The sequence below is a fragment of the Jaculus jaculus genome, chromosome 11 (assembly GCF_020740685.1).
Source record: "Jaculus jaculus isolate mJacJac1 chromosome 11, mJacJac1.mat.Y.cur, whole genome shotgun sequence".
Classification (NCBI taxonomy): domain Eukaryota; kingdom Metazoa; phylum Chordata; class Mammalia; order Rodentia; family Dipodidae; genus Jaculus; species Jaculus jaculus.
Window position 1 is genome coordinate 112481404 of NC_059112.1, and position 24028 is coordinate 112505431.

The following is a 24028-nucleotide window of genomic DNA, read 5'->3' on the forward strand; positions in this document are numbered from 1 at the left end:
AAAAAAAAGAGGTAAGCTTTTAAAGGCAAAAATTGCTAGGTATGGTAGCACACTAACCCAGCACTTGGGAGGCTGAGATAAGACTGTAGTGAGTTCAAGGCTAGCCTGGGGCTACAGAGTATGTCCCAGATAAGCCTGGGATAGAGTGAGACCCTGCATCAGAAAGAGGGGTGGGGGGCTGAGAGATGGCTTAATGGCTAAGGTGCTTGTCTGCAAAACCAAAGGACTCAGGTTCAGTTCCTCAGTACCCACATAAGCCAGATGCACAAGGTGGCACATGCATCTGGAGTTTGTTTACAGTGGCTAATAAATAATTTTTTAATTAAAAAAAAAAAAAGCTCTATGGAGACAATCAGGCCCTAGTCCTTATAGGCCTGTGCCCAAGAAGTATAATTTCAACTAGGCTGGGAATGTAGCTCAGTTATTAGAGTGCTTGCCTAATATGCAGGAAGCCCTGAGTTTGATCCCTAGTACAGCATAAATGAGGTGTAGTGGTACACACCTAAATCTCAGAACTTGGGAGGTAGAGGGAGAGAATTAAAAGTTCAAAGCCATCCTCAGTTACATAGTAAGCTGACCTCAAACTTACTATGAGGGTTACATGAGACCCTAACCCACCCTAAAAGAAGTATCATTATCAGAACTCCTGGCCTTAGCCTGGTGTCAAGGAAACATCCCATGCATGGACAGAGCCAGACACTACCTAAGTGTACAATGCAGCCAGTGAAGAATGAGGGACGGGCTATTTACATGTGGTGCAGACAAGTTGCTTTTAGTTACAAAGAAACTTGTCTTTGTGGTGGGAGGGAAAGTTGGCAGCTCCTGAGACAAGTGATGGACAGCAGTAGGTACATGCCTTCCAAAGTGACGCCACTGTCTTACTACAAATGCATGATTATTTGTCTTGTTGTGAAACCATCAGACAAACCTAAATAGGGACAGCCCTCTGCAGGTGGCATCTGTTAGTGGATCCAAGTGGCTGGAATGACCAGTGATCCCTCAGCCAGCTCTGGTGCCAGGCCCTGGCTGGTCCCTGGGGGAAGGGTGAACAGCCCAGTACCCTGTATAGTAAATGACAGCTGCCAAGCAAATCTCATGACAAGGCTTCAGAGTCAGGCTGGGCTGACTGAAAGCCCAGGAGGAAGAACAGAGGTGAAGGCAGGCAGTGCAAAGAGGAGTAAGGGTGGCCAGCAGAGTGGAGAGTGATGTGGACAGGTAAGCGGCTGTATGTGAGCAGATAAGCCCCAGCATCTGGCTGCTGGGAAGCCCAGGTCTGAGGAGCCTGTGTTTAAGATGGAAGCCAGATGTGGAGCCTGCCTAGAGGGTGGCCCCCAGAACTGCAGTTGAAAGAGGCCACTTTCAACAGGTTGTGGGGGTGCAGAACCATGCCAGGCCCTTTGCTACACCCAGTGAATCTAGTGATCCTTAGTGGAGGCCCAGGCCAGGGAACTCTTAAGAGGCTCAAGAGATAATTAGCACAGCAGGAAGGGGGCCCCAGATGATGGATCAGTTCAGTTCAGGAAGTACCTTGCTCCACATGCAGTCCACACTCATCAGAGCCGTGGGTGGGTAGCCCCTGCTCCAGGGTTCATACTCTTATGTCAGGTGAGGCTATGGGCAGAGGCTCTGTGGCCTCAAATCTACTTGTCTATCTTCAAGGGCCCAGGGCTGCACAACCCCCAGCAGATCTGGTGCAGGGGACTCAAACAGGAAATGGACCATGACAGTCATCTCAGAGTAAACCCAGTGCTCTACCCAGCCCACTCACCCTGCCCACAGCTGTGGCACACACTTGAGTTGATGCTTCAAACTTATGGGAAGTTTTATTGTCACCAAAGTAAAAGTCAGGGCCAGTATTCATCCCCACCACCATCTTGCACTGGGTGCTTAGAGGAATATGGCCTGTGGCAAAGGTGTGTGGGGGCAGAGAGAGTGGAGAAGCTAATGTGGACAATCCTCAGTAGCCCTGACAGACAGCTAGGGCCGGCTGCCCCTTCTGATTGACAGAGACTTTACACGGTCAGCAGTCCAGCTTCTTGCCCCACGGAGCTCTTTCACATGAAAGCCCAGTACATGCCACTCCATCCACCCCCCAGTCTTACTTCCCAGTGCCACTCAGACTCTGGGCGGCAGAAGTACCTGCCCAGAAGACAGTGACAGGAAAAGGAAGATGCTGCCAAAGGGCCTGTCCCCACAGGGGTACTAAGAGCATTGTGGCCAGGTGGCAGATACTGTTTCGAAAAAGGCAGCTTAGCTACCCCACACTGGCCTCAAGCACAGGGACCTCCAATGCCCTGTCAGCAGCAACTTCGCAAAGCAGTCTCCAGGAAGCAGCCAAAACCAAATCCAGTGAAGTGCAGCATGAAGGGTTGGTCCACTGGGGCAGAGGGTCAGCAGCTGCCTCAATTCCCCTGATAGGGGTGTTCTGCTGAGATTCCTAGAAGGCACCAAGAGCCTAGAAGTGCAATCTGGGAGGGGCCTCTCCATTCACCCAATGGAGCACCCACGGAGACCTGCCAAAATACCTCACAGAGTCAAGGCACTCCTGGGCAAGGCTGAGAGGATAGTGACCACAGTAGAACAAGTGGGTCCCCAAACAGGTGATGCTAAACAGCTGGAGCACAGGACCTGGGAGCCAGAGTGGGGACTCAAGAACAAGGCCCACCCACACATAGCACAAGGAACGTCTGGTAGGCCTGTGTGGAAATTGTGTTACCCCCAAGCTCTACCCTGGCAGACAGGAGGCGTGATGGCTGTGCGGTGATTGTGGGCAGGCTGGGGCTGGCTCCTCAGTCCTGCTTGTCCCCTCTCTGCCTCCAAGGATAGATGAGCTCTCCAAGGAACAGCTTGCAGCACAGGGAGCTCCAGGAGTGCTTGGGATGACAGCCGTAGCTGGGCAGGCGATAGGTACATAACACAAGGCTGTATGGCAGTGGGTTTATCTGCAAGGCAGTGGTCAGTGGGGTGGATAGTCAGGGATAATTCGGCTGTGTCTGCAGAACTAGGTCTGGGGCTAAGACTGACCCTCTGGGGACTCCTTGGGTTAGCCAATTGCTGGGCAAGGCTAGTCAAGTTCAGTGAAATCCTTGCCTGTGGCACAGGCAGGCTAGCCCTTAGGGAGGTAGGAAAGCACACAGCAAGTCACACAGGACTGTGATTCCCTGAGGGAAGTAAGATTGGGGTTGGGGGAGCTCTGTCCCTTTGGGATGGTTAGGCCCTACCACAGGATCTACTCTGTGCCTGGGAATTTCCTGGACAGGGTGAAGATCATGTAGATGCCTCAGCATGGAGTAGGTTCCACACTGGGGTAAGGTCATGCTGGGGCGAGAGGGAGGGACTTGGACATTATGCAAGTCACTCAAAAACTTACTCTAAGCCAGGCGTGGTGGCACCCGCCTTTAACCCCAGCACACAGGAGGCAGAGGTAGGAGCACTGCAATGAGTTCAAGGCCACCCTGAGACTACATAGTGAATTTCAGGTCAGCCTGGGCTAGAGCAAAACCCTACCTTGAAAAAACCAAAAAAAAAAAAAAAAAAAAAAAAAAGCCAGGCATGGTGGCACACACATTTAAGCCCAGCACTCAGCACTCCCAGCATTTTGGAAGGCCGAAGTAGAAGGATTGCTGTCAGTTCAAGGCCACCCTGAGACTACAGAGTAAATTCAAGGTCAGTCTGGGCTAGAGTGAGACCCTACCTTCTTACTCTGCTCCCTCAGGCAGGGACCAAGCATCCAGGAATTTTTTTTTTTTTTTTTAAACAAGAGAACCAAGGGTTTAGGCCCAACAGGAAGTGCATGCATGTTCTGAGGCCTTTGCTAAGTCAGTTCTGTTTCATTCAGACTTTAGCCCTATGGGATCCAGGGCAGAAGATAGGACATGGACCAACTGCCAGGTCCAGGTAGCCCACATCTATAGGCTGGGCCAGACCTGAGCCATAAAGACCACAATGGGTGCTCAGCCCTGCTGGAAAAACTCCAGACACAGTGATTCATGATGCCCAGAGACTTGAGAATTGAACCCTCAGATACCCTGGGTTGTTCTGCCTACACCCAATCCCTGGAGAGTGTGATAACATCCAGGCCCCACACCAGCTAACCTCAGCTGTCCCAGAATACAGGGCAAAGCATGATAGGCACAATGCAGGTGAGAGGGGTCTTACCTGCATCAGGAGGCGAAGGGGCCTGCCTGCCTCTTGCTCTAGGACTTGGAACTTCACGCCAGCTGCAAAGAGAGCAAGGTGCTTAAGAGGGGGTGGTGGTCTCCACCCGGTGTATACAGCACCAGTAGATATCCCTGTGGGTCCTGCTATGTGCTGTGGGCCCCTTTGAGTACACCCAGGTAGCAAACCTACCTGGATATCTCTTTGCTGGGTGGTAGCTACCTTGCTAGTGACAGTGTCTCCCAATTTCTGTGTCTGACCGACTTTGGGACCCACAGTGCCCATGGTCTCCAGTTTGGGCTCCTGTAGCTAAAAAATGCCCAGACAGGTTCTTGAAAAGAGAAGGAGCTGAAGTTCACTTCAGGCAAACATTGGGGTAGGAGGTAGGTATGGGCTATGAACTGAGAAGGAAGGGACCCTGTACCCAGGCTGCTCGGGGGCTTGCTATGCCCTGTCTGGTCCTTGTGTTCTAAGGTGGAGGCAGAGCACATGAGAGCAGCGCTACAAATAGGTCACTGGCCTGGCCCGCCTAAAGTCAGTGGGAAAATAGTTAGAAAGAGGTTTTAAAAAAAAATGTTTAAAAAGCCAGGTATGGTGGCACATGTATTTAATCCCAGCACTCACGAGGCAGAGATAGGAGGATCACTGTGAGTTCAAGGCCACCCTGAGACTACAGAGTGAAACCCTATCTTGAGAGAGAGAGAGAGAAAAAAAAAAAAACTAAAAAAGTCAGGTGTGCCAGGCGTGGTGGCGCACACCTTTAATCCCAGCATTTAGGAGGCAGAGGCAGGATTGCCATAAATTCGAGGCCACCCTGAGATTCCATAGTGAATTCCAGGTCAGCCTGGGCTAGAGCAACACCCTGCCTCGGGGTGGGGTGGGGGAGAGGCCAGGTATGGTGATGCACACCTCTAATGCCAGCTGTGGTAGTTTAATTCAGGTGTCCCCCCTAAATTTAGGTTCCCAGCTGATGGAGTTTTGGGAATTAACACCTCCTGGAGGGAGTGTATTGTTGGGGGCAGGCTTATGGGTGTTATAGCCAGTTGCCCCTTGCCAGTGTTTGGCACACTCTCCTGTTGCTATTGTCCACCTTATGTTGGCCATGGGGTGATGTCCACCCTCTGCTCATGCCATCGTTTTCCTCTGCCATCATGGAGCTTCCCCCTTGAGCCAAAATAAACCTTTTTTTCCCCCACAAGCTGCTCTTGATTGGATGATTTCTACCAGCAATGCAAATCTGACTGTAACAGTAAAGTGGTACTGAGGAGTGGGATTGCTGCTAGACACCTGACTGTGTGGCTTTGGCTTTTTGGAGCTGATTTTTTGTTTGTTTTTGTTTTTGCTTTTCAAGGTAGGGTTTCACTCAGGCTGACCTGGAGTTCACTATGTAGTCTCAGGGTGGCCATGAACTCATGGCAATCCTCCTACCTCTGCCTCCTGAGTGCTAGGATTTAAAGGCATGAGCCACCATGCTCAGCCTGGAGCTGATTTTCAGGAGGAATGTGGAAGGATTTGAAACCTTGGCCTAAGAAATGCCTTACAGTACTGTAAGTACAGCCTGATGGACTATTCTGGTCAGAGTTGAAAGACCTGAATACAGTAAGAACCATGAGCTGTGATGTTTGGCTTGAGAAAGAGCTTTGCTTGGATTGGGCTAACAGTATGTGTGAAAAGCTTGCTGTTATGCCCGTGTTTTGAGAAGTTGTGCAGGGGTGCTTTGCATCGAAATGAACAGGTGTGGGCAGAGGGATATGGCACAGAAAGAAAAATCTTTGGGTGAACTGCTGCTACCTGTTCAGCTGCAATTTAAAGATTACAACCTTTGAGACTGGGCCAGCTGACCTGCACTGGAGCAACAGGGAGAATGTAGACTCTTTTGAAGGGGTTTGAGTGCTCAAGGAGTGCCCTGTTCTGCTTTGTTGTCCCCTGGGTTAACAAATTGACACCCTACCTTGTGGAGTATAAGAAATTCAGGAAAGAGAGGGTCATTGAGTTTGCAACATGGTCTTGTGTTTTGGAAATGGCCATGGGCAGTGTGAAGCAGGTTTGCTGGTTGCCTGCATGGAGACCCCATGGGGCCATGAGGATGATCCATGGATTGCAGTAGAGACCCAGTGGAGATGCTGAGACCACGAAATGGCTGCTAAGGAAAGCTGCCAGCCCCGATGAAGTTTTCCAGGACTGTGAGTAGCCTAGATGGAGGGGCGGAATTAGAACTCCAGAGACTTGTTGCTGGTTAGAGTTATCGGACTTGGACAATTGTCCTGCCTAGAGTTGTTGGACTTGGAGCTACAGAGTTTGGTGTTTGCCCTGTTTAAATCATGTATTGCTTGAGTATTTCTTTGCTATGCCCAATGCCATCTTTTGCAGTGTGAATGTTTATTCTGTGCCATTATGGGCTTGGGGGGATTATTTTGGTATTATGGCTCAGTTAAAAGATCTTGGACTGAGCCCGGCGTGGTGGCGCATGCCTTTAATCCCAGCACTTGGGAGGCAGAAGTAGGAGGATCACAATGAGTTCGAGGCCACCCTGAGATTACATAATGAATTCCAGGTCAGCCTGGGCTACAGTGAGACCCTACCTCGAAAAACAAATCAAAACAAAACAAAAAAAGATCTTGGACTATGGGGATGTTTGAACATCATTGGGATTGATAAAAAACTATGGGGATTTTTTTGTTTTGTTTTGTTTTTTGTTTTTCGTGGTAGGGTCTTACTGTAGCCCAGGCTGACCTGGAATTCACTATGTAGTCGTCTCAGGGTGGCCTAGAACTCATGGCAATTCTCATACCTCTGCCTCCCGATTGCTGGGATTAAAGGCATGTGCCACCACACGTGGATACTATGGGGACTTTTTAAAGTTGGACTGAAAGCATTGTATTTTACATCATGTATCAATATCAGTTTATGGGAACCAGGGGTGGAATGTGGTGGTTTAATTCAGGTGTCCCCATAAACTTAGGTTCCCAGCTGATGGATATTTGAAAATTAATGCCTCCTGGAGGGAGTATACTGTTGGGGGCGGGCTTATGGGTATTATAGCCAGTTTCCCCTTGCTAGTGTTTGGCACACTCTCCTGTTGCTATTGTCCACCTTATGTTGGCCAGGGGGTGATGTCCACTCTCTGTTCATGCCATCATTTTCCCTGCCATCATGGAGCTTCCCCTTGAGTCTCTGAGCCACAATAAACCTTTTTATTTTCCCACAAGCTGCTCTTGGTCAGGTGATTTCTGCAGCAATGCGAACCTGACGGCAACACCAGCACTCTGGAGGCTGACGTTGGAGGACTGCAATGAGTTCTTGAAACCAGCCTGGGGCTACAAAGTTGAGTTCTGGGTCAGTCTGGATTAGAAGAAGACCCTGCCTACAAGACAAACAAAAAAGGTCTGGGCACCTGATGGGCTAGCTGCTTCTCTCCTCTAAAGACCTGAAGCCTTACCCTTCCTGTAACATGGAAGGGTTGCTGTAGGCTCTAGCTATGGTATATATGATTGAGGCTCAGAAGTTGGTTTCTCTGTGGTCATGTGCTGGATGGAGCCTCTCAGCTTTAGAGGAGAGAAGCAGCTAGCACATCAGGTGCCCACAAATGAGTCTGTCTTCCCTGCCCTGCCATGCTACACACCCCTCCCCAGGTGTATGAGGCTGGGGCAGGTTCTTTTGTAGGGTCCATGGGTAGGTAGTCTCGCCTGCCAGTAGCCAGCCACCCAGTACACACTTACCTGCCAGCCTATAGGGCCGGCAGAGTCGAAGGCCAAGGGAATACAGAGGCAGAGAGTTGATAAAGTCCATGAGCAGGTGGATCAGGCCCTGCACAGTGACCACTAGGAGCCGGAGCTGAAACAGAAGTGACATTCAGCCACTGAGCTCAGGCTGAGACATGAGCCACACTGGACATGCCCACAAACAGAGCTGCCCAACAGGCTCTTTAACCACAACAAAGAGTGAGCAAGACTCAGGGACCCGGGGGGGGGGGGGGACATTCCTACTCAGAGGAGAGTTCAGAGCCACTGCTGGACCCTGAACCTAAACTAAGGGCCAGCTATCAAAGGGAAGCAGTAGCCCTGCCTGGGATGAGGCTAGAAGCAGAGCAGCTGGCTCTCTTACCTGGTCACACGCTAGAAGGCCACAGGCTGGGATCATCTGGGTGCTGCTCACCTCTCACTACCCATCTCAGTGCTCAACACTAAGGAAGGGCTTCTCCATGACCTCACCAGCCTACCATGGGTCCTTGTCCCCCCTGTAGCCAGCCACCCCCACAGCTGGACACCCAATTGTTTCAGGATCAGCACACAGCTCCCAGAAGCTCCAAAACAGCCATGCTGACGTGATCTGTGGGGGTAGATGGCCAGTCCCACAACTGTCCAGCTCAGGCAGAGTTGGCAGTGACCATTCCAGATCTGCAGACCCCAGAGCACAAGACAATGGCTTACCAGGGTGAACACCAGGTAGTAGAGGGCAGTGGTAGGCAGCAAGAAGATCAAGATGGTAAAGAGCAGGGTCCCAATGAACAACTGTGGAGAACAGAAACCAGCACCCTTGGCATCATAGGACCCAGACCACAGGTGGCCACTCCAGCACTAGTGTGGTAATTTGAAAATGGGATGTTACCCACAGCTTCATGTGATTTTAACACTCAATCCCTAGCTAGTGGCAATTTTGGAAGTGGAGCCTTGGTGAAGGAAGTGTTTCTGGGGTTGAGCCTTGGGGCATTACAGGCCACCTTCCCCCTTAACAGAGCTCAGCTTGCTCTTGCTATCATTTTTTTGTTGTTAGTTTGCTTTTTTTTTTTTTTTTTTTTCCAAAGTAGGGTCTCACTCTAGCCCAGGCTGACCTGGAATTCACTATATAGTCTCAGGGTAGCCTTGAATTCATGGCGATCCTCCTACCTCTGCTTCCCGAGTGCTGGAATTAAAGGTGTATGCCCCTATGCCTAGCTTTGCTGCTATCTTCTATCTGCTGTGGCAAGACATGATCCTTCCCCTGATGTGAGGAAACTTCCCTTTAAGACCAAGCACATATAAACCATTTCCTTCCATCACGGGCTTTTGGTCAAGTGTTTTATCCTAGCAACACAAAGGTAACCACAACTAGCCACCACTCTTTTACCTTGTAACTGCAGTTGGGACCTTTTGGCTTTCTGAGCAGATCAGCCAGTTCCCAGTACCATGAAGGGTATGCCCATGTGCCCTGTGGTCCTGGTAGCTCATGAAAAGATAGCTAGTAGTATGCATAGCCACACACATGAGGAAAAAGTGCCTATGAGCAAAGAAACAAGCCAGAACAGACCTATACTTGGTGAGAAGCAGGGTCTGTCTCCCAACTAAGCAAAGTCTGCAGGTTTGACAGTATTTCCCTGGGCCAACCATGGTGGGCCAACTGCAGGGTAGGAACAGGCTGTCCACTGGTAGTGCCAATGTGGCTAGCCTAGCTAGCCCAGTAGGCCTGAAACTGTAGGTACCTGGTCAAGGTCATAGGAGCAGGAATCCACCCGCTGGCGAAGAACATTCCACTTCTTCCCCCGAAACAGACGCCAGAGGGAGGACAGGCCGTAGATTTTCAGGCAGTATAGCCTGCAGGACACAGGCTCATGAGGGCTGGCTGGAGCCCTGGCCCACACCTCACCCATCTGCCCAGAGCCTGCTGTGTGCCCATGGCATGGAGGGCTACACTGGGGAACACATACCCACCTGGCACCGTAGACATAGAAGCAGTAGATGTGGAAAGTGAGGAGGGCAATGATGTCTGATAGGATGGACAGAGCGATGGTCAGTCCAAGGCAGGCTGAGAGCCCCACATGCCACAGGATGTGCTCAATGAAGGGAGACATGAGGTGGATATAGCCTGCAGGATGGGGGTCAGCCCTGAGTAGGATGCCCAGGGAGGCCTTGGGAACCCCAATTTTGGAGGTACCTGAGGCTTCTGGAAACTACAAACACAGACCGTACCACTGGCCCCACCCTCAGCCTGGGCAGCTGGCCCAGCACAGTGGGCTTCACACAGATGAGAGGCCAGCTCTGGTGGGCTGCCCCACCCCACCCAGTCACTCACTGATCCACAGATGGATGTGGTACAGGAAGAAGCGGCCTAGCACCTGGTCCAATGCCCGGTTCATCTTGAGCCCAGCAGGAGCACCCATCAGCCACTGCAGCAGATGCTGGAGCTCCTCAGCCACACGCTGCCAGGGATGAGGAGGGGTATGAGGAAGGGACACAATGCAGTACCACTGCAGATGGGCAGGAGGGCATGTGGGCCTGGGATGATCCACAATGAGCACCCACCCTAGCCAGTTTATATGGTCAGGGCACAGGCATACTTCCCAGTGTTTGGACCACTGTCCCCTAAAAGTGGACATACAGTATTTCCATACTTGTCTGGCCATAGGACCCATAAATAATTTCTAAGATTCAAATCTAAGGGCTCTCCCAGTATACAATTCAACACGTGGATATGTATCCCCAGTGGACATCTACCTCCACCTCAGGATCTCTCACACCCATCTTGCCACTTTCATCATGGACCCATAGGATCCTGAGCCCCAATGCCTGGACATGGCCAAGGCTAGAGAAAACCTAGTTCGTCTCAAGCCCTGCAGAGGAGCCTGTAGGTCAGTGAAGCCCTTTGCCAATGACTCCACCCATCACAGAAGCCAGGGCCACCTTGGACCAGGGCAGGGAGAGGGGAACAACCTTGACTAAATGAGTGGGTATCAGGCCCATCATAGATCTGGGTAGCAGGTGTGAGCCATGGTTCCCCAGAGAAAGAATAAGGTTAAGTAGAGCTAGGATAGTACAAGGATTTCAAAGGCAAGCAAGTAAAGGTGTTGTGGCCATCAGGGTAAGAAGGAGTGTTGCACTGGCCAATGGCTAAGGGGAGGCTGAGAGAAGCTCAGCTTCCTCACCACATGAACGACTCCTGTGTCCCCACCCTAATGCCTTTTCCTTCCCTGTGCTAGGGGCATTAAGTAGGATTGCCAGAGTAGTGAGCAGAACCTTCTTTATAAATAGAGTTAATTTAATATTTAAAGGATAAAAGCTTGACAGTGGGAAGAGACTCCATTTTTAAAATATTTGTTTTTGAGCAATTTTGCACAAAGGAAGCCCAAGACAACATGTGCAAGTTACAAGCTCATTTCCCTTCTCCGCCCCAAGCACTCCTTTTTCTTGGGCCAACTTCCTTATATTTTCACAGTGGAGAGAGCTGAGAAGCACCCACTCCTGCACCCAGCGTCCTGGCTTGGCCACAGGCAGACCTAGAGCACACTTGAAGCCTGAACACTGATAAGCAGATGTTGCATCCATGAGGAGAACTCAGAGAACAGAGGGTGAGCTGGAGGGCCACAGGGACAACCTAGGTTGGCAGGCAGATCCCATGACATACAGGGCTTTGGCTCTAATGCAAGAAGATGGAGAACCTAAAGCCTCCGGAGCAGGGTGGAAATGAGGAGGTGAAGGAATGGACAAGCAGGGAAGGGGTTGACCCCCATGTGGATATGCTGAACAGACCATGTAGGAGCATGGAAGGTGACCCTGCACCTCTGGCTCCCAGCACAGGATCACCCTGGGAGCAGCAGGACCCTCCCAGTGCCGGTCTCAGGCATTGAGAGCTTTCCTGAGGCTGGCTGCAGAGGGCGCCTAAGTCTGAAAGAGCAGATCTCAGGGGAGGGCCTCGGCCCTATGCCCAGGAGGTAGAGGGTCTCTGGAAAGCCTGGACCACAAGTGAGACCAGACACTGCTACCTCCAGGAAGGGGTGTGCACACCTGGTGACTATTGCCCTGGGAGACACAGGCCCCAACAATACCTGGGGAACCTCTGGGGCTGAGGGTTGTGTCTCTAGGGTGAGGACAAGGAAGAGATGCTCCAGCTAGCCAAGGGACTCTACTACCCCAAAGGGGTTCCCTCATCCCCAGGAAGCGGGGCCCCATCCAAATCCACTCACATCAGCTCCAGGGATGAGAGCATTGGCCAGCTGCCCAATCCGGTCATTGCTGTAAAGCCAGGACAGCAGCAGGAGGCCGAGGGCCACATCCACAAGCACAGAGACCAGCATGTTGGCCTTCCTGGGAGGTCAGGAAGAGTGGCTCTTGAGGCAACTAGGGATAGCCTGAGGCCACTGAGGAAGGCTTGGCTGGAGGGGTCCATGCAGTGAGCCCCGTGCAGAGCAATAGGAAAGGGGCTGGGTGGCACCATCCCACCCCTCAAAAGAAAACCCAAACCTCATCAGCTGGGTGGGGCTCTGGGCCTTCTGGGTACTGAAAACAAGTGAGAGTTGCTCCAGTCGGTGCCGAAGCTGCTCACAGGCAGAGAGCTTGCTTCTGATGAAGGACAGGGGCCATAGATTCCAAAGCCTGGGGAGAACACACAGAGCTGAGACTGATGCCTTCAGTTTCTTGGTTCTTCTGCTAACTAGGGTCCCTCACTCAACAAGAAAGGGAAAGCCCCATTCAGCCTGAGCCCTGTGGTCCACTTCAAAGCGCAGCAGGGCTCAGGCAGGTATGGGGGCCAACATGGCCTCACAAAGATGCACCCATGATGTAGCACTCTAACAAGTACCCTTCATTGTATGCTTGCCACTCCTCCTCCTCCAAAAATTAACACTTTCACAGTCACACCTCAACCCCCAGCCAGCACATAGCTGAATATCAAGACAGCCCCAAAGTGGAAATGAGGTCACCACCCATCCATCCATGACTTGCCCTGCCTGTTGGATGGTGGCTCAGAGGCTCAACAAGGGTCTTCTGGACTAACCCAACCTCTAGGTGAGACTGGCTTTCTGACAAAGGAGGCATTGAGATATTTCCACAAAACCTCACATTGTAAGGGGACACATATATAATCCAAGGTAGAAGAAAGTGACTGACAGCAATAGGATTACACTTATGTGGAGACAAGATAGCAGCTTCTAGAAGCATGGAGATCAGAAGCCACATCCCCCACTCAGAGCCCCTGTCAGAGGCTGAGGAATCTAAAGACTCAGAAAATGCAGAGGAACAGGAAGCTATGGTCTTAGAAGGTTTAAGGCCTCTCTTTGGCAGACAATTATGAACCAATTCTAAGAATCAACTATATTCAACAAAGCCTTCCTTTCCTAATGACCAGCCACAAAGAAAGTGACTACTCACTAACCACACAAGATCCCCATTGTACAGTGAGCTCTCCAAGACTACAAGTCTGCCATACACAGCCTAGGTCTCCAATACCCCTGGAGCTTAGTGGGACAAACACTGTGGTGATTTGAATGTAAAATGTCCCCCATACACTTGTATGTTTGAATATTAATCCTCAGTTGGTGGTACTGTTTGGGAAGGCTGTGGAGCTTTGATAGAGGAAGTAAGTCACTTGGGGTGAGCCTTGAGGTTTTATAGTCTAGCAATGCTTGCCAATTCACTCTCTACTTCCTCTCTGCTGAGATAAAGATGATGCCAAGTTGTCTGCTCCTGCCGGGCTTTTCCCACACTGTAGAAACTGTAAGTGAAATAAACCCTTTCGAGCTGGAAAGGTGGCTCAGTGGTTAAAGGTGCCTGCTTGAAATAAACCCTTCCCTTAAAGAAACTGCTTCTCATTGGGTATTTAGTCTACCAGTGAGAAAGCAACTGACACCGGCACAAAGCCAAGAAGGGTAGAGGGACTTCATTCCCTCCCATGACAGTCTTGCCTTGCCTGTGTGTCAGCACTCATAAACACAGACCCTTGCCTGATGGGTTAGCCTGTTTTCTGCACACAACTATTCTTCACTCTTCTTGGATCCCTTGAGAGGATCACAAAAGCTAAGGACTTCCCCTGCTAAAACAGCACATAGGCCTAAACACACACTTTCACCTAGTTAATTCCAAGGCAGTCACAAGACCTGACAACCACCACACACATCAAGATCCCCAACAGATCCTACAACCTAAGATGTGTTCCCACAGGGGTAACAAGATTCCCTTCCCAGACCAATGTTCCAGTGTCCTCAGTAACCCTGGAAAGTAGGCAAGTCCAGTGAGCCCCACACCAGACAGTGTTAAGTCCCTGGAAGGGACAACTGAGGGTGATTTGCAGCTTCTCCCCACAGGTGACAGCACCAAGGAAATGTGTTCTCTGAGAAAAAGGGGCCCCCAGGTCCTCATTCATGAGCTGAAAAAACCTGGTGCCACCCAACACTCACAGGACCTCAGGGCCTTTCCAAATCCCTCATCAGGCCAGCAACCTAGTGATGGATCCTGGAGAGCCTAGTAGAAATCCCAAGAAATCAGCTGTCCTAGAGAAGGGACTGCCTCAGTGCCTAAGGCCTGCTATAGGGAGGGCAGAGAACAGGAGAGTAGACAACCCTGTGCCCTCAGAGGGCAAACAACTTCAAGCAGGGCAGGCAATGGCCCTAATGGTACAATAAACCAGGTCTGTGTCCATTGCCCAATTTTTCTTTTAGGGACCTGGACCATTTGTGGTTATCCTGTGCCCCTACCTGACTGGCCCCACCCAATCATTGAGGCTTCTGTAAAAGCAGGCAGTCCCCAAAAGTAAGAGATATACAGGAACTGCAGCCACCGGGGGGACATCCTCAGGGCAGGATGAGAGTGGGTTCTAAGGTAGGTGTGAGAATAAGAAGGGCCCCTTGTACCCTCACATACTAAAGAGTAAACTTATGATTCTCCTAGACCCAATTTCTTGAAGAGCTCAGCCTAGCTCCCATGCACCTACCGCCAAGTACCAGCAGCTGAGATTATGGACAGCATAGAGGCCACCAGCAAGCAGACAGGCCCTGAGGCCCACTTCGCCAGTTCCACCAGGATACTGGCCTCCACACCCTCTGACTGCCAGTGGCTCAGCCGCACAGGGCTCTCATCAAACCGGTCACTGTGGAAGAGCATCTTGCTGCGTGATACCGTGTCAAAGATGGCAGCCAGGCCTCTAGCACTGGCCGTGACATCTCCAGCCTGGCAGTTGGGCACTGTCATAGGTGGATGCAGCCAGGATAGCAGCACCTTGCGCTGGTCATAGAAGATGAGCATGACTTGATCCTCACTGGGTGTGTCAGGGGAGGAGGACACCTGATGGTAGATGGCCTTGCAGCTCCAACACCTGGTGCCCTTCTCCCGGCACAGCTGAAGCCAGGGGTCATGGGAGAAGATAGTACCTAGGCCCTCTAAAAAATGTCCCAGGCTCTCCTCAAGCTCCTGCTGGCAGTGGCACCAGGTTCCCAACACGGCCATGCCCAGTTGGCTAGCCTGCTGCACCTGGGCCAGGAGCTCCTTGACCTGGATAGGGATGAAGGGAAAGTGCACTACAGCCAGGACCACGGCAGCGCTCTGCTCTGGGACCCATCGTCCTACCAGCAGGCCACTGTCCACTGAGGCACAGCATGTGGGGAAGAAGGCCTTGAGCACCATGCCAGCAACCCTGGAAGAAAGGGGAAAGGCTAGGCTTAGGGTACTGCCACTGCATGGTTGGCATACAGTAGCTACATGATGTAGCACAATTCTGATGAACAGTCTGCCTGGCACAGGTTGGGGCAGCCCAGGTCTGGCCTTGGTGTTGACTAGGCCATGTTGTCTATCTCACATGGACTGAGCAACTGCAAGGCCAGATGATCATTGCCCCAGAAAGCAGCAGCTGCACAGGGCATGGCAGGGACTGCTTCCTCAAGTTCTGAGCCAAGCAGACTGATCCATGCGCCCCCTTGTGCATATGGCTTATGCGGGTCTGGAGAATCGAACCAGGATCCTTTGGCTTTGGCAAGCAAATGCCTTAACCACTAAGCCATCTCTCTAGCCCCAAGAGATGGTTTCTTGAGTTATATATATTATAAAAGCACACAGCCTACACAATCTGATCAAGTACACAAATCAGGATTGTTGAGATGGCTCAGCAGTTAAAGGAACTTGTTTGCAAAACCTGCTGGCCCAGGTTCAATCTCCCAGTACCCACATAAAGCCAGATGCACAAAGTGCGTCTAGAGTTCATTTGCAGTGGCAAGAAGCTCTGAATACCTATTCTCTCTCTCACTCTTTCAAACAAGTAAATAATAAACAAAACATTAAAATTTTTTTATTATTTATTTGAAAGGGAGGGAAAGAGAGAGAGAGAAAATGGGCTGCTACAAATAAACTCCAGATGCGCATGCATCACATGCATCACCTTGTGCATCTGGCTTACAAGGGCCCTGGGGAATCAAGCCTGCCTGGGTCCTTTGGTTTTGCAGGCAAACGCCTTAACTGCTAAGCCATCTTCAACCCAAATAAAACATTGTTAAAAATTACAGGTGGAGGGGGGTGCTAGAGAGATGGCTTAGCAGTTAAGGCGTTTGCCTGCAAAGCCAAAGGATCCTGATTCAATTCTCCAGGACCCATGTAAGCCAGATGCACACAGGGGCACATGCATCTGGAGTTCGTTTGCAGTGGCTGGAGGCCCTGGTATGCCCATTCTCTCTCTCATTCTCTCTCTCTACCTCTTTCTCTCTCTCAAATAAATAAATAAAATATATTAAAACAAAATCACAGGTGGGGGCTGGGCATGGTGGCGCATGCCTTTAATCCCAGCACTTGAGAGGCAGAGGTAGGAGAACTGCAGTGATTTTGAGGCCACCCTGGGACTGTATAGTGAATTCCAGGTCAGCCTGGATGAAAGCATGACCCTACCTTGGAAAAAACAAAAAACAATAACAACAAAATGACAACTTCAGGACTGGAGAGATAGCAGTTAAGGTGCTTGCCTACAAAACCTAACAACCTGGGTTTGATTCCCCAGTATCCATATAAACCCAGACGCACAAAGTGGCACATGCATCTGAAGCTTTTTTGCAGTGGCAGGAGACCCTGGTGTGCCCATTCTGTCTTCTCTCTGTCTCTGCTTGCAAATAGATGAATAAAAATAAGGCCAGGTGTGGTAGCATACACCTTTAATCCCAGCACTCAGGAGGCAAAGGTAGAAATATTGCTGTGATTCAAGGCTAACCTGAGACTACACAGTGAATTCCAAGTCTGACTGTAACCCTTGAAAAACCAAAAGTAAACATATAAATAAATAAAATAAATCGCAACTTTACACAACTGTCATCCCAGCACTAGAGAGGTGGGAGGCTGGAGTTCAAGGCCAGCATGGGCTACACAAGGAGTTCCAAGTCAGCTTGAGTATAGTAAGTCTCAAACATCTGGGCTGAGTGGCAGAACATTTGTTATGGGAGAAACCAGCTGCTTTCTGATTGGACTTAAGGTCTGCTCTACAGGAGTGAATCATGTGTGGTATTGAAAGCCTAATTAAAAACATGAGGAGGGCTGAAGAGATGGTTTAGCTATTAAGGCATTTGCCTTTGAAGCCAAAGGACCCATGTGTAATTCCCCAGGACCCATGTAAGCTAGATGCACAAGGTGGCATATGCGTCTGGAGTTCATTTACAGTGGCCAAGGCCCCGTGTGTCCAATTTCTCTCTGTATCTGCCTCTTTCTCTCTTTCTGAAATAAATAAAATAATTTATTTTTATTTTTATTTATTGATTTGAGAGCAACAAAGAGAGACAGAGAGAGTAAGAGGGAGAGAGAGAATGGGCGCGCCAGGGCTTCCAGCCTCTGCAAATGAACTCCAGACGCGTGCGCCCCCTTGTGCATCTGGCTAACGTGGGACCTGGGGAACCGAGCCTCGAACCCGGGTCCTTAGGCTTCACAGGCAAGCGCTTAACCGCTAAGCCATCTCTCCAGCCCAATTTTTTTTAATAATAAAAAAAAAGAAAGCCTAAGGAGATCATAAGGTGGAGAGGGGAAACTACTCTAGCTAGCCACTGCAAACAAACTCAGATACATGTGCTACCATGTGCATCTGGCTTACATGGATAGTTGGGAATTGAACCTAGATCCTTAGGATTTGCAGGCAGGCACCTTAACCACTAAGCCATCTCTCCAGCCCTTTTACTTTTTGTTATTTTAGAGAGTGAGTGAAAGAACTGGCGCACCAGGGCCTTAGCCACTGCAATTGAACTCCAGATGCTTGCCCCACATAGTAGGCATGCGTGACCTTGTGTTTGCCTCACCTTTGCACATCTGGCTTACCTGGCATCTGGAGAGTTGAACATGGGTCTTTAGGCTTTGCAGGCAAGTATCTTAAACCACTAAGCCTCTCTTCAGCTCCCTTTTACCTTTTTGTTGTTATTGTTATTGTTTTTTGTTTTTTTCAAAGTAGGGTTTCACTCTAGCCCAGGCTGACTTGGAATTCACCATGTAGTCTCAGTGGCCTTGAACTCATGATGATCCTCCTACCTCTACCTCCCAAGTGCTGGGATTAAAGGTATGCACCACCACACCAGCCTCCTTTTGTTTTTTTTTTTGTTTGTTTGTTTTTTGCCTCCTTTTATATTTATTAATTTATTTTGTTTTTTTGAGGTAGGGTCTCAAACAAGCTCAAGCTGAACTTGTTAGGTGGATCAGAAGTTCAAGGTTATCCTTAGCTACACAGGAAGCCAACCTGGGTTTCACGAGACGGTCTCAAAAAAAAAAAAAAAAAAACAAGCTGCTGTTATACTTTCTGAGTTCTGTGGGACCCTGTCTTTCCTTTCCCATAGGGAACTACTTGGGGACTAGGTTTCCTCACAGGAGACATCCCTCCCTAGCTGGACTGCTGTAGGCAGGAAGGGTCTTGCTGCCCACATGAGCCGCCTTTAGACACCAATCACTCCATGTTGCCTGCATGAACACTAAGCTGGAGTCTACAGCAGTGGGAGACACAGGCCTTTGACCCCAGCCTCTAGGACCAGGACCCACATGCAGCCCTTAGAGAGAAGGGATAGAGAGAGACACATCGGCTGGGCAGGAACTCCCCATTGACAAGCACCTAGTGCTTAAAGGACGATGGTGTAGTTGTTCACCTCCCTGCAGCTCAGGAAAGGCTTCCATGATCAGCTTAGGGCTTTTGTTTTTATGGTATTTGGAATGGAATCTAGGGCCTTGTACATGCTAGACTGGTGCTCTACCACTGAGCTTATCTGTAGCTCAAAGCTATGGGTTCTACACTTGATCTTAGCCAAAAGGCTGAGAAGGCTGGGCGTGGTAGGACATGCCTTTAATCCCAGAACTAGGGAGGCCAAGGTAGGAGGATCACTGAGTTTGAGGCCAGCTTGGGGATAGAGGGAGTTTCCAGTCAGCCTGGGCTAGAGTGAGACCCTACTTAAAAAAAAAAAAAAGCTGGGCTGGAGAGGTGGTTTAACAGTTAAGGTACTTGCCTGCAAAGCCAAAGAATCCAGGTTCGATTCCCCAGGGCCCTCATTAGCCAGATGCACAAGGGGGTGCATGTGTCTGGAGTTCATTTGCAGTGCCTGAAGGCCATGGCATGCCCTTCTTCCTATCTGCCTCTCTCTCTCAAATAAATAAATAAAAATAAACTCGGGCTGGAGAGATGGCTTAGCGGTTAAGCGCTTGCCTGTGAAGCCTAAGGACCCCGGTTCGAGGCTCGGTTCCCCAGGTCCCACGTTAGCCAGATGCACAAGGGGGTGCACACATCTGGAGTTTGTTTGCAGAGGCTGGAAACCCTGGCGCGCCCATTCTCTCTCTCCCTCTATCTGTCTTTCTCTCTGTGTCTCTCACTCTCAAATAAATAAATAAATAAATAAATAAATTTTAAAAAATAAAATAAAATAAAATAAACTTAAAGCCATGCATGGTGGCACACACCTTTAATCCCAGCACTCGGGAGGCATAAGTAGGAGGAGGATCACTGAGTTTGAGGCCACCCTGACACTACATAGTGAATTCCAGGTTAGCTTGAGCTAGAGCAAGATGCTACCTCAAAACAAACAAACAAACAAAAACCACAAGCCTTTAATCCTAGCATAGCACTTGGGAGGCAGAAGTAGAAGGATCGCCGTGAGTTTGAGGTCACCCTGAGACTACTCCAGGTCAGCCTGGGCTACAGTAAAACCCTACCTCAGGACAACAACAACAAAAAACAAAGGCTGAGAATTGATAAGTTAAGAGTTCTAACTAAAAAGAAGGTACCTCAAGGCCAAACATGGTGGTGCACACCTTTAATACCAGAACTCGGGAGGCACAGGTCGGTGGATCACCATGAGTTCAAGGCCAGCCTGAGACTACATAGTGAATTCCAGGTCAGCCTGGGCCAGAGTAAGACCCTACTTCAAACAAACAAATAAAATAAAATAATAATAAACTAAAAAGGTACCTCTAGGTTGAGCTGCAAGAATCCTAAATGTCTGCTGGGTATGGTGGCGCACACCTTTAATCCCAGCACTCAGGAGGCAGAGGTAGGAGAATTGCTGTAAATTCGAGGCCACCCTGAGACTACATATTGAATTTCAGGTCAGCCTGGGCTAGAGCAAGACCCTACCTCTAAAACCACACACACACACACACACACACACACACGCACGCACGCACACACATGAACCAATTTCTCTTCTTGTCCCTTCATAGGTACTGCCTCCAGAAAGTTACAGGCAGAGGGTACCAGGAAACTGTAGGAATTCCAGAGCAATTCTGCCTGTGACTGCCACCCAGCACAGCACAGCCCAAGCCTTTCTGCAACAGTCCTGTAAGGACATAATGATTCAGTGAAATACTATCCAACCCTCCTGGAGGACTTTTTTTTTTTTTTTTTTTTTTTTTTTTTTTTTTACAGGAACTAAGGGAAAACGCTCGCACCATTATTGGAATAAAAAATGGCATGGTGGGGGCTGGAGAAATGGCTCAGCAGTCAAGGTGCCTGACTGCAAAGCATGAAGGTCCAAGCTCGATTCCCTAGTACTCATGTAGAGTCAGATGCACAAAGTGGCACATACATATGCAGAAGCTGGAGTCTCTGGCACACCCATTCTCTGTCTCTCTCTCAGCTAGTAAATAAATAAAATATTTTTTTAAATGCCATTGGTCTAACCAAACATAGATGTTCTGGGTGGGGTGCTAGCTTCTGGTATGTTCACACTGAGTAAATTAAATGTGCTGTACACACAATCTGTGCACTTTGTGTAGAGCTTGCTTCATTTACAATTTACCCTAAAGCAAAACAAACGCCAGGTGTGTTGGCATATGCCTTTAGTCCCAGCACTCTGAATGGCAGAGATAGGAGGATCCCCATGTGTTAGAGGCCATACTGAATTCCAGGCCAGCCTGGGCTGGAGTGAAACCCTACCTCAATAACCGCCAACCCTCAAAAAAATGAAAACAAAACAAGAAGCCCTTCCAGTCAAATGAAAGAGAGTGGAAGGCAAAGATTGGTGTTCTAATCTGTGGGAGAACAAGTTATGGGGCAAATTCCCATCCCTACTCTCAACTCAGCCTCAGGAACCACCAAAGCGCAAGGGTTTGCTCGTGCTGGGCTACAGGGAATCCACCAACAGAAAAAGATGAAGGAGCAGGGGATCGATAGCAGAGAAGGTGAGGGACTGGAGAAAGCGGACAGCTAGCTAGGCGAATATCTTTAAAAGGCTAATTAAAAATAACTGCCTGAGTTTGTAAAAGCGGCCTCTGCTAGGAAGGAATCAGCTCCCGCTGCAACAGCCCGTTCTCAGGCTGTTCAGGTAAAGAGGCCTTTGGAAGCATCACCGTAGAACTCCAACTTAGAAGTCTCAAAACAAGAAATACTGCCAACCTCCCCTAGAAGGACATCCCAATTAAGGTGAGCCAGGGACAACTCATTGCTGAAACCCTTCTTTGTGAAAGCTCTTGAAGATCCAGGTTTACCCTGTTGTTTTATTTATTTGCACTGGCAGGGGTTGGGCAGGATGGGCTCCAGCCGCTGCAAATGAACATCAAACACGCCACTTTTTGCACCCGGCTTATGTGGGTTGCTTGGGAATTGAACCACCAGCCGGCAGGCATTGCAAGTAAGTGCCATCTTCCCGGCCCAATAATAATACCCCATGTGGCTTTTGAAAACCACGCTCTTGCCTTTGGTAAGCCGCGCTTGATCCTCTCACTTCATTAGGATGGAGTGACTCGGTCTCCTCCCTTTGCTGAGGTCAGGACAAGGGTGAAGCGCCGCAGTCGGCGCTCCGGGCGGCCTTCCGGCCAGGGGCCTTCACGGCCGGGACAACATGAACAGAGCGGCGACGGGCGGAGACCCAGCGACTGTCGCCGCTCCGCACCCACCCGGCTTATTCTCCTAGCCGATGAGGACACAAGCGCCGGAGGCCTGCGCCACCCCGGGATTCCCCGCGACCCCCTCCCCCCGAACTCACCAGCTGCTGTTCAGGGCCGTGTCCCCGACCGGCGGGGAGGGAACGGGTTTGGGGGACCGGGTAGAGTGGGCCCGAGCAGGCGACGGTGCTCACGGTCCCCAGCCCGGCCGCGGGACACCGGCCCCATTTCCGCCGGCTACCGCGCGTTACCGCGCAACGGTACGGTCCCCAAAGGATCCCGGGCTGCCCGCGGGCCGCACCCGAGCGTTCCGCGCGTGCAGCGGTCCCGCCCTGACCCCGCCGACAAATCTCCCTGAGCTGTTCAAAAGTGCTCGGCAAATGTCCCCGAGAACCCTGGAGACCCAGCCCTTCCGGAACCCCGACCCCTACCTTTCTCGCACCCCCTCTGGGTGAAAGGAACTCCAGGCCCTGTTATAGGGTCCCGAGCAGGTGCCCTCCACCCTGCCGTCTGCCTTGTTCCTCCAGGTCAGCTCTGTGGGAAGAGCGACCTTAATAGGACTTGCTCAGGGCTGCAGCCATCTGATCGTCCGGAGGGCGCACATCCACGTCCCTGGCACGACTTGGTACCGCAGCAATACTCTAGTAACTCAGCAACAAATATTTATTGAACATCTACTTACATGGACTTTCTTGCATCTGCTTACTAATATCCCACACATAACGGCCAGGACATACTGAGAGAACCTGAACAGGCAACAGGTATGATGGCATAAACCACAGACCCCAATGTACCGATGACAGGCTGAGTGCCACCTTGGCTGAGCCCTGACTCATTCAGTACACACACACACACCTCTTTCCAGGTCTCATTCCATATTTGTAACATGGGAGGAAAGGTCACAGTTAACCTCCATGCTTAAAGGAAGGCTGTAGAAAAATCTGTGCTATTCAAAACCCTACCTGCATCCCTCCCATGAACTCAGAGGATCACACAGCTTTAGAAATAGGAAATGGCTGGAGCCAGGAGTAGTGGCACACGCTTTTAATCCCAGCACTCGAGAGGCAGGGGTAGAAGGATCATTATGAGTTCAAGGCCAGCCTGAGACTACATAGTGAATTCCGGGTCAGCCTGGGCTACAGCAGTGAGACCCTACCTGGAAAAACAAAAAATAAAAAAGAAAGAAAGAAAACAAACAGGAAGTGGAACAGGACATTGAGACTCCAAACCTGGTCAGGTGGCCCCTCCCTGATGGTACTTCCAGATTTGGCCCTCTACTCTGCCTATCCCTTACCTCTGTTGGGTCCAGAGAAGGTACTGGAAACTCAGGACTGTTGGTGCCTCTGAGGTTGGGGGACACTGAAGAACCACACCCCTACTCTAAGCTGCCTAGCCCAGCCACACCCTCCCTGCCTGCTTCTGATTAGGAAGTAGGGGCTGGGGCACCTGGCAGGAGATCCAGCCTGGCCATCCTCTAGCAGGTGGCCATAGCACCCAGAATCTGTAGCTTCAGCTATAACCCCAAAGTTTTCAGACCACCTTGGAACTGAGCCAGCAAAGCCAGGGCCTAGGTGGCCTGGGGGAGAGAGTGTGGGAACACACTGAACCAGGACAAGGGGAAGGTCCAGTTTGGGAGCCTCACAGGGAAAGCTGTGGAGTTGATGATTCATGGCTGCTGAGAAGAAGGGAGTTCTTACAAAGAGGAAGTCACAAGGCTAGCCAGGGCCAAGAGCAGTAGGTGTCAGGGTTAGGACACAGGCCCAGCAGTCCCCAAGGAGCCCACCAACCTCCTAGGATAATTGTTCAAAGGTCTCAGG

General features: G+C 50.4%; 1 protein-coding gene across 3 annotated transcripts; it reads right to left on the reverse strand.

The window, feature by feature from the left end:
- Positions 1-1804: 1804 nt before the first annotated feature.
- Pigq (phosphatidylinositol glycan anchor biosynthesis class Q) lies at positions 1805-23534 on the reverse strand. Of its 3 annotated transcripts, none has more exons than XM_045130292.1 (11): positions 23506-23534; positions 14836-15534; positions 12372-12503; positions 12095-12215; positions 10207-10333; positions 9846-9999; positions 9617-9728; positions 8589-8669; positions 7878-7992; positions 4159-4220; positions 1805-2942 (listed from the first exon to the last, which is right to left on the reverse strand). In XM_045130292.1, the coding sequence occupies exons 2-11, from the start codon at positions 15522-15524 to the stop codon at positions 2790-2792; spliced, it is 1746 nt and encodes a 581-aa protein (XP_044986227.1). In that variant the 5' UTR covers positions 15525-15534; positions 23506-23534; the 3' UTR covers positions 1805-2789. The 3 variants fall into 3 exon arrangements, with proteins under 3 accessions (XP_044986227.1, XP_044986226.1, XP_004652178.2); XM_045130291.1 differs by lacking the exon at positions 23506-23534 and adding an exon at positions 22643-22758; XM_004652121.2 differs by lacking the exon at positions 23506-23534 and adding an exon at positions 22313-22449.
- Positions 23535-24028: the final 494 nt, after the last annotated feature.